This window comes from Momordica charantia (genome assembly GCF_013281855.1).
Source record: "Momordica charantia cultivar OHB3-1 chromosome 8 unlocalized genomic scaffold, Mcharantia_2.0 BLBB01000008.1, whole genome shotgun sequence".
Lineage (NCBI taxonomy): Eukaryota > Viridiplantae > Streptophyta > Magnoliopsida > Cucurbitales > Cucurbitaceae > Momordica > Momordica charantia.
The window spans coordinates 8,573,652-8,584,516 of record NW_028275166.1 but is presented as its reverse complement, the minus strand read 5'-3'; the positions used below and the strand labels follow the sequence as shown (position 1 = coordinate 8,584,516).

Below are 10,865 nucleotides of genomic sequence, written 5' to 3'. Positions count from 1 at the left end.
TCATCTTCAACCTCCCACCACACCACCTCAAACATTTCAAATCAAATTCCTGCAGGACCTCAATTCCAACCTAAATTAAAAATTGAAGAAAAAACAGGGAACGAAACAAAGAAGAACACCAGATAACAAAATGAACAGAAAAAAACCTAAATCGATGCAATATTATACATGTATTCGTTCATCTAAATATTGAAAAACTGAATCGACATAAATAAACAACCATTTAACTCCTCAACCCACATAAAATCGAAACTAATCGTAAAAAGAAACAAAAATTAAGACAAAATCCATCAATCACTGTACCCGTCTTACAAGTCAACCACGAGGGCTGAATTTATTCATGACCAATAATGCTGGTTCCTGGTGTTTTCTAATTTCCTATTTCTATTTCATACGCCGATCTTTCTTGGTGATTGCGTTCCTCTTTCTCTCTCTCTCAGTCAACAAACCGATGCACTCCGTTTAGAAAACGAAAATATTTAGGGTACCTGGAGTAATTTTGTTCTTTATCACCACTATAAATATTTGACTAATTAATAGAGAAATACAAAACATAAAGGATTTTTAGAAAATAAGTCAAATATTTAAATAATTAAAATGAATGTGCTTTTACTATGGGTGATAATTATTTATTTAAGATAATTAATCTAATATAGATTAACTATAATCGTAACAATCACTCATTAACTTAGATTTAATTAACACTATTTTGTTTAAAGATATCGAACTATTTCATTCAAGAAGGTATGTGAGAAACATACGAAGAAATAAGGAGAGGTTAAATAAATGCGCTCAAATTGAGAGAAAAGAGGTTAGATTTGGAAGACCAAAGTGAAGCTAAGAGGAAATTAGCCAATAGTTTGTTGTTCATTTGCAACCAAATGGACCACAATAAAGAACCCACTGCATTACACCAAAGGATGTTATGACAATTTTTCAAGAGAGGAGATAAGACCTCCTTTAAAAAGCTGTCGATGTATCCATGCGAAGGAAGAGATAGGTTAAATATATCCAACAAGCGAATCCAGATGACCACTGAAAAAGGGCAATGTAGGAATAGATGATCCAAGATTTCTCCAAAATTGTAATTTATCGTATGTATTTATGCCCCGATGAAGGATACACCAAATGAAAAACTTACATTTTATTGGAAGCGGTGCAATGACCATAATTTGGCGAAGATCTCAGAAGGATCATAGATGCAGTGAGATGCAAGCAGAGATCGGAGAGATCTGACCGTGTATATCCCGTCACTGGTGTGGTGCCATAAGATTTTGTCGTGATACATGAAGAACAAATAACTTAATTAATACTAAAAAACGACTTTTGAAAATCATAGTGAAATTGAGCTATTAGAAATTGGAGAAATAGGTTTGAAAATTGTGTAATTAATTTTGAAAAGAAAGTAGGTAAAGTTATGTTAAAATAAAATAAGGGTAATTGTGGTGGGTAGCAAAAATATTTTATGTGTTTCACAGAATGTCACCAGTTTTTCAAATTTTCAAATATAGCAAAATATTTGAATTTTTATTTCGGAATTTTTATTATTTTAATTTTACCCTTATGATATCTGATATACATCCAATGTATATCTATATATGATATACATCCGATATATATCTGTATCTGATATACATACAATATATATATGATATACATCTAATCTATATCTGATATACATCCGACGTATATATGTATCTGATATACATCCGATCTATATCTAATGTACATTCGATGTACCTTTGATATACTTCGATATACATAAAATGTACCCCTGATATACATTTGATGTACCCCTGAATCTGGTCAATACTAGGTATTCATGAAAACAATTTAAACATGTAATCAAGCTAAACTCCCTAAATCCAAATCTTACAAAGTTCCCATTTAGATTGAATATCAGTGCATCTCGTAGGCTCTTTTCAGATGTTCGGCGAATTAGATGTACTAATAACTGTAGTGGACATCTTCTAATATTAAATGACATAAAGTATCCAAATGGTTCACTTCTAAAGATTTCTATTTCGGTGTTAGCATCTTGAGAATGTTATCTATTGATTCTAATTTTGAATATTCTTGCACTTTAGCATAAGAATACCATATTTCATTCTTCTGTTAAAATCAACATTATATTAAATGTAAATCAAACCATTACATCAATAGTATATCAAACAATCATTTCAATAGTATATCAAACATTCATATAAATAGTATATCAGACGCTCATATAAATAGTATATCGTATGTATATCATAGATACATATCAGTAGTATATCACACACTCATATCAGTAGTATATCACATTTATATCAAATGGAAATTAGAGGGAAATCGAAACGTAGGGTTTTCTGGACTTAAGTTTGGGCCTGCAGTGCAATGTTGTCATTTAATATGTGGGCCTCCACTTTTTCTGAAAAAAAAATGTTATATTTGAAAAACGAAAACATAATTGCTATTTTGCTTTTTTTTTTGCTAGAAAAATCGAAGAATAAAAATCAAGACTAGGTGTGAAAATAATTGGAATTAGAGAAGAAAAAAGATACATCATGAAAAAGTATATAATGTTAATTAAGACGCAAAGATTTAATAATTAATCAAATACAAATTAATTAACTAGCTACCAACCCATTTGTCCTGTCATATTATATATATTTCTTTACACATGAATATGCATATGAACCAATTGATTCAAAAGTCCAAACACAGTTAAAAGGAAATGGTGGGTGATTTCAATGTGAATTCAATCAAATCCTTCTAGATTTTTTGAAGCTCTCCCAACCCCCCGTTTTTTTTTTTTAATACTGGTTCTACATGCATGAATCTTTTTTTTCCCTAAAAAAACATGAAATATTAAATTTAAGTAGGTGAATATGGTTAACAAGGGGTAGAAAATTCAACCAAAAAAGGTAACACAACCGAATAGATAGATACTTCCAGCCCAACATGTGCATGCCTAGTGATAATTGGCATGTACTTCTTTCTTAGAGGTTGGAGCTTGGACCCCCATATCCCAAAATTGTTGAAATATGAGGAAAAAAATAGATAGATCCCAAACCCAAAAAAGTCTATGTTAGGTCAATTTTCTCTTTTCAATTTCGTTTATCCTAATATTTAATGTGATTTTTTAGTTCACTTCCATATATTTGATTCCGTGGATTTTTTATTAATTGATGCTGTTCACTCGTATTATTATTTTGTATTAATTATCTTTTTTTCTTTTATTTTTAATCAAAGACATATGTGACTTGCCAATTAATTATGCATATGCTTAGTAACGTTTATATATATATATTTCTTAAAAGTTTTATGTTAATTAAATTAGGCAAGTATTTTACGGGATCAACCTAAACCTAATTTAATTGATTAAAATACTTATATCTGACCAGAAGGTTGTAGATTCGAATCTCCAACTTTATTATAAAAGACATTTTAAAGGAAAAAATACTGATTAAAATCTTTACGTGGATGTTTCATATTCATTTTATTTATTAAGATGCTTGGAATTAGTGTATATCCACTAGTCAAATTGGAGACATTTTTTTAGTGTGAGATTAATTAACACTAAAAAATACCAATCACATCTGGCGGCTAAACGACCTAATTAACGACAAAGTAATAAATTAGTATATAAAGATAGCAGATTTAGTAATAAATAATGGGTTATGTTGTGACGTTTTTCTTTGTCTAATTTTTAATGAAAATGGGAGAGACAGAAAATTGAATGGGTCGTTGGTGAATGAAGGTCAAGCCACCAAGGAAGACACATGAGACATTCGGTAATTATTTAATAGAATTGATTAAAGTTGTAGTTAGTTAAAATAGTTTATCAAAAAGAAAAAGTTAGTTAAAATATAATTTTTTTCTTAAACTAAAATATAAAATTATTATTTTACATAACTACAACATTTTTATTGATATGAAACTGCATAGAATGTATAAATATCGTGAATTTTATTATTAAGGGATCATTTGGTGGAAGGTTTCAAAAAAGTAGTATGTGATTAAGATGTTTTGGATTAAGTTGCTTGAGATTAAGTTGTTTGGAAATAAGATGTCTGAAATAAAAAATAACTATGTTTGGTTGTATATATGTCTGAAATTAAGATACCTGAGATTGAGACGTCAGAAAATAAATTATATATATATGTTTATTGTGTGTGATTACTTTAGAAATATGCATTTTATGTCATTGTAAATATTGATTAATAACTAATGAAATTTAATTAAAAATAAATTTTATAAATTTATAAATCATTTTATATTAACCTTATAAATTTAAAATCGACAATTTAGCTATGTTGAGAATTTAGCATAATGATCCATTTGAAAAATTAATAGTAAAGATTATTTACCTAAACTTCAATATATACATATCAGAATTAATCAAAATTAATTTACATTAATTAATATATATTTATTAAATTAACATATTAAAATTATTTTAAGTAATTATATTTTAATTTAAGCAGCACTCATTAGTACATATATTATAAACAATATATCTAAATTTATTTGTTGATTTTATTTAGTAATCAATTTTAATAATTATCATAAAAGAAATGTGTTTAATAAAATTAATATTTTCATTATTCTATAAATGGTCATCCATCTATTACATTTTTCATAGCAAAAATTTAGAATATACTTTAATAAATTAATTTATTACCATAGAATAATTAATTTAGATAAATTTTTAATGTTGTTTTATTAATTATAAATTTAATTGAAAATTTTTTACTAATTTTAATTAATTTTGTTAATAAAATAAAGTAAATAACTACATTTTTTAAAAATAATTTATTGAAAAGGAGAGACAACAACCTACCACGAAATCCAGAACAAACCATGAAAATGGGAGGGCAAAAGTTTTCAAAACTGTCGAACAAACAAAGTTTACTTGCCCATTCCATTCCCACCTAGTAATCTCCCAACCAAACAGGGTGATCCACAGCAAGGTTAATTAAACTCAAGGGAAAAGGAGAGAGAGATTCATACCAAATTTATTTATTATATAAAAGTATGAGAAATTAGAAAAGAAAGTCGAGAAGATATTAAAAAAATGAAAATAACAAATTGATATATTAAAATAGGTGTTGGGTTTGTGAGGTGATTGCAAACAAAGTTTATATTGACTAGGTAAGGAAATGATCATGGGTATATAAGAGATGACAATTATCTCCATTGGTGTGAGGCCTTTTCGATGAATCCAAAAGCAAAGTCATTATCTTTGGTCTTCGAAATTTCATTCAACGATGAGAAGTGCACTATAATTAAATGTTTGACAACTAATATAGAAAAATAAAAAATATAGATTTCTTTTTTCAAATTAATAAGTTGTCAATTTTTTTAATAGAGATCAACCTCAGAAAGTAGGGATGGTCGTTCTTGGATTAATTTAATCAAATAAAAAAAAGGCTGTCCACAACTCACAACCTGAAAATGGTATCTCCCATTTAATTTCGGAGCTTCAATGGTGAAAATTACTTCCATTTCAAAATTGTAATATTTTACAACGGTGAAGAAATGACTTCAAAAAAATTTAAAATTACTTCAATGTGATTTCCTATAAATAATTTGCGGTGGTAATTTTTTTGTGAAATAATTAACAACCGCTTAAGAAAAGAATCATTATTTGGCAGCTAATTTTGAATAACTATTTTTTTATATATACTAGGGGTAGGGATCCAACTCACAACCCTTGATTAGACATATATGTCGATCACCGCTGAGTTATATTCGTTTTAGTTTTAATTTTGAATAACTTGATTATTCTAAAATCATTTTTCAAATAAAACATTAATATAGCTCAGCGGTATCAAATATTTAAATAACTTTTCTATTAAAGGTTTTACAAAATTATTTATAATTAAATCACTCTCACAAAAATCACTCGTTCACAAACATGTCTTTAATATACGTGACCACCGTGACCTCTGGAACTGGCAACATCGGAATTAGTAGAAAATGAATAGAGTCTACTTAGATCACGTCGCTCTATGTCTAACTCAGCTTTACCAGACGATAGATCATCTGTGGATTGATGGTCAGAATTACTGCTGACCGGAACAATTGGCTTTGTGACTCTCTCCCTTCTGAACTTGAGCTTCCTCATCCAATGTTTTACCAACTCTACTCCCAAATATATGAATAGTGCTCCCATAATACCTCCCACCACCGCCAGTATCACATTCGGAAGCCAATGTGTCCTATAATCTTGAGGCAAGATGAGCCATGTAGCCGACGTGAAAGCCGTGGCCATGAACGCTAGAGACACCCACAACAGTTTATGGGTAATCTTAAGAAGCCGCAGCAGCAGTCTTTTTTTGAAAGGAATGATGCTCACTAAAACGATCATAATACATAGAGATGTTGCCATTGCAATGCTGTTGCTTATTACGAATACCTTGTAGCCTTTTGTTTTGCCGAATACTGCTTTCCCAATCAATGGGCCAGCTTGGTAAACCCCACCAGGGGGACTTATGCCCGCAGAAAAACAAACTGTAGCAATCAAAGCTGCAACTAAAGTAACTGTGTTTCTTGCATTTTGCAATGCCTCCTTATACATATCGTGTTGCTTTTCGCGTCGAGAATGGTACTCATCCATTTTGCTGATGAGCACTTTCCGCCGCTTTTGACTAAGATGCTCTTGCCTCTCCAAGTTGTTTGAAACCACATACTCGTCTTTGTTCTCTTCTTGATCATCTTGTTCATCGTTAGCACGGATAACATTATTGCTCCCCAAATTTTCATGGTCAATCTTATCTTCTTCCTTCTCATTATGATCTAAGTCAGTCTTCTGCAAACCATCCTCCTCGAACAAATTTGGATCCAAAGAATGAACCCATTCCTGAACCAATTCCCCTTTGTTGCTAGTTGGAATAGTCGAATTCGTAAGTTCTATTTTTCTCTTTCCGCCGACATTTTTCAACATGTCTTCAAGAATTTGGAGCTTCTTAATATCAGTAGCAGCAATGTTGTCGAGCATGTCAAGGGGTGTCAGCCCTTCCGTGTTGTGACGATTTATCGGCATTCTCATTTTATTGATCAAATGTTTTACAAACTGCAAAAAATTTTATTAAAAAAGGCTGGCAAACCACGTGATCAGAAACATATAATTAGAAACTAGACTAAACATATGTAATAGCAGAGAAAGGGTGAGGATTTTTGTAACCTTTACTCGTCCATACTCTGCTGCAACATGTAAAACAGTATTCCCATGTCGGTCAACAGAATGGATGAATGATTCATCATCATGGAAGAGTTGAGCGCAGTGGAGAAAGGTATTGAAGTGGTTATACCGAATGGTGACATGAAGAATTGGGTCTCCCTGTTGCGTACGATCCACAAACAAGAAACGATTATACTGCTCAAATAGTTGAAGAATGTGGGTGTGTCCGTTGATCGCAGCCAAGTGCAAGGGCGTATACCCAGAGTTTGTGAATTTGCGAGCCATTCCAATACCACGACGCAACAGAAACCTTACCACGTCGAAATGGCCGCTTAAACAAGCCCTGTGCAGACCAGATAAGCCATCCTTGTCCACCTTTCTAACCACTGCGAAATGCTTTAATATTTCTTTAACCACGCCTGCGCCCATCCAACCATCACCCCTTACTAAATTTGCGGCAGTTAACAAGACTGTGCCTTATGTTTTAATCTTTTTAAGATGAATGAATAAATGACCATTCCATCCATAAATTGATGAATTACATGAATTTAATTCATATATTAGATATTTAATAAATCTTTAAGAAATTTTTGTCTTAATTCACGGATATCTGGATGACAAAATGTAAAAATGTACTTATAATTAACCGAAAACCTTTTTCATACCATGATGAGGACTAAAAATCACCCACCCCTTGCAGCAACAACGCATGCTGACAAGATAGGAGTCAGCATTTAAAAATAAATTAATTAATTAAAAGATTCCTTAAATTATTTTTGTCATTAGTGCTCTTATTTTACACCTGACTTTTTTAGACTAAATGAAAAATTGGTTTAATAAAATCTGAAACAACGTGACAATTAAGTCTTTATCGTCAGAGAGTTCATTCCTCCCTTCTCTTGAAACTATTTGACATCTCCGTTGGGATTCTAGACTAGTGACGTTCCAAGAAGATGACAAAGAGTTTCGCTGGGGGGGGGGGGGGAGAACGCAGTTTTCCAAAGTTTCATCAATTTTTTTAGAAATTAAAATAGTAGATCAGATGAAACTAAGAAAGCATAGATGGGTTAAATTACAAGGTTGAGGGTTGAATTTGGAGGGTTGTTTTCAACGAATCTTGGTCAGATTACGACAAATGAACTTCAAATCAGATGAAACTAAGAAAGCATAGATGGGTTAAATTACAAGGTTGAGGGTTGAATTTGGAGGGTTGTTTTCAACGAATCTTGGTCAGATTACAACAAATGAACTGAAGTTGAATAATAGATAGTCTACTCACACAAAATAAAAAGTTGAATAATGTACTGAAGTTGAAAAAATTAGAAATTTATTACCTAGGTGTCCTTGAGAGGCAGCGTCAAGAAAAGCAGCAGCTGGGTCGAAGTCGGAGTGGTGGATCCCGTCGTGATTCAAAAGGATTTTGACAACATCCACGTGACCAAGGGTGCAGGCCAGCACCAAGGGGCTCTCATTTTTATGGTAACTCGCCCATAGATTCGTCTCCAGAAGCAGCTCTAAGATTTGGGCTGCTCCTTCCCTGCAAGCTTCGTGGAATGGGGTCTCATGCTTCAGATTCTCCACCGCCGCAGCTTCTGGCCACACCCTCAGGATCTCCTTCACAAACTCCACGCGGCCGTGCCTCACCGCCAGGTGCAGCGCCGTGTCGCCCGTCTCTTCTGATCTCTGCTGCACTATTTTACGCCCATGCTTGCCCACCAGCTTCTTGAAACGCTTTTCCTTGTTCTTTGTCACTGCCTCGGAAACCCTTGGATCCATTTTTTCCTCTCTTTCCTATTTTTTTTCCAGAGCTTTCAACGTAAAAACTAATTTATATATATGCTGGGGAAGTGGGAGTGGGAGTGGGGTTTTATTCTTACAAGTCAAACACGAGGGCTGAATACATGACCAATAATGCTGCTTCCTGGTGTTTTCTAATTTCCTATTTCCAATTTCCATATGCCGATCTTTCTTGGTGTTTGCGTTTCTCTTTCTCTCTCTCGGTCAACAAACCCACGCGCTCCTTCACTTAAAAAATTATGTTTGTTTTTTCCGCCTAAATGCAAACAGTATCTTGGAAACTTGTAATGGTTATATATATTTTTAAGATATTTGTAAATATAGCACTTTTCTAAAACTAATTGTGATATCACAGCTTTTTAAAATTGGTAAAGCCTTGATTAACTTAAATAATTGTAACGAATGTGTTTTTTATTCTGTGTGATAATTATTTATTTAAGATGATTAATCTAAATATATATTGGCAAAGTCAGCAATAACTAAGAGGTAATTGAAATTGAAGAACAAATATCTTAATTAATATAAGAAAAACGACTTTTGAAGATCTAGTGAAATTGAGCTATTAGAAATTGGAGAATAGATTTGAAAATTTTGTAATTAAATTTGAAAAGGAAGTAGTAAAGTTAGATTAAATTAAAAGAACTCAAAAGTAAAATTCTAACAAAGAATAAAAAAATACTACGATCATTCGAGATATCCTACTAACCCTACCAGTTCATGTAACAATAATTATTTTCCATGTGAAGATATATTTAAAAGAAAACATGTAAAAAAAAAAATCAATAACTCTCCTCTCTCTCTCCTTCTTCCCTCATCAATTACACATTTTCCTCAATAATTTTTAGGTTAATTTTTAATTGTGGGTTGGGCTTCATTTTGGTCTAGCTCTAAGTTTTTTTTTTCCTTTTAATGTATAGGGAAAATTTTGTTGAATTGTCTTAGATTTTTTCGATATTTCAATAATAAGAGGGGAAAATAATATTCCCCTCTTATCGATATATTGAAGTGGACAACACATATCGACCAATAATTCATTAATATTAAGAATGATTAGAGGTTGATATAAGTTAATTTCCAAAGAATACTTGGAAATTCCAAGTTGGCTTCCATGGGCAGATTCAACTTGAATTATGAAAGGTGGTATATATAATATATTCTTTTTAGGTTAAATTACACATTCGGTCCCTAAACTGTCAACACAGTAACGATTTAGTATCTGAATTTTCAAAAATAATGTTTGTACTTTAAAATTGATTACAATTTAGTCACTACCATTAAAAATTAACAGAAATATGACGTGGTAAATCCATATATACAAAAAATGGTCAGTCGGTTCACAACGTTCAAACTTAAACTAGTTAAGGATTAAAAAAGAATAATTATATATAAAAAATATCTCCCTCACCTCAAGCCTCCCATAATTGCTAAAGTACTCAAAAGTAAAATTCAACAGGAAGAAAAAATACAAATATTACAGTGAGAAAAAATTTTAGATAGAAAGAATTTGAAACATATTTGTTAGAGAAAAATAAATAAACAAAAAGAGAATGAAAAGTTATAGTGAAAGAGAAGTGTTGGTTCGATATAAGAAAATTTAAACATAAATTAGAAAGAGAAAGAAACTATGAGAGAGAGAAATAAAAAAGTGAATTTGTTATTAAACAAGAAAAAACAAAAAACAAACAGAAATAAAAAGCTCGACCCTTAACGTAAAAAGCGAAAGGTTTAGAAATTAAATACGGAGATGTCCATGGGAGGCAGCCTCAAGAAAAGCAGCTACACGGTCGGAGCTGGAGTGGTGGATCCCGCGCTCATTCAAAAGGATCTTCACAACATCCACGTGTCCTTGGCTGCAGCCCAACAACAGGAGGTTCCGATTTTAACGGCTGGTGAGTTTTGA

General features: G+C 31.8%; 1 protein-coding gene across 1 annotated transcript; it reads right to left on the bottom strand.

Moving 5' to 3' along the window:
- Window positions 1-5,802: 5,802 nt before the first annotated feature.
- Window positions 5,803-8,995, bottom strand: LOC111021085 (uncharacterized). Its single transcript, XM_088126880.1, has 3 exons — window positions 8,503-8,995; window positions 7,172-7,587; window positions 5,803-7,060 (listed from the first exon to the last, which is right to left on the bottom strand). The coding sequence occupies exons 1-3, from the start codon at window positions 8,942-8,944 to the stop codon at window positions 5,909-5,911; spliced, it is 2,010 nt and encodes a 669-aa protein (XP_087983006.1). The 5' UTR covers window positions 8,945-8,995; the 3' UTR covers window positions 5,803-5,908.
- Between the last annotated feature and the right edge of the window lie 1,870 nt (window positions 8,996-10,865).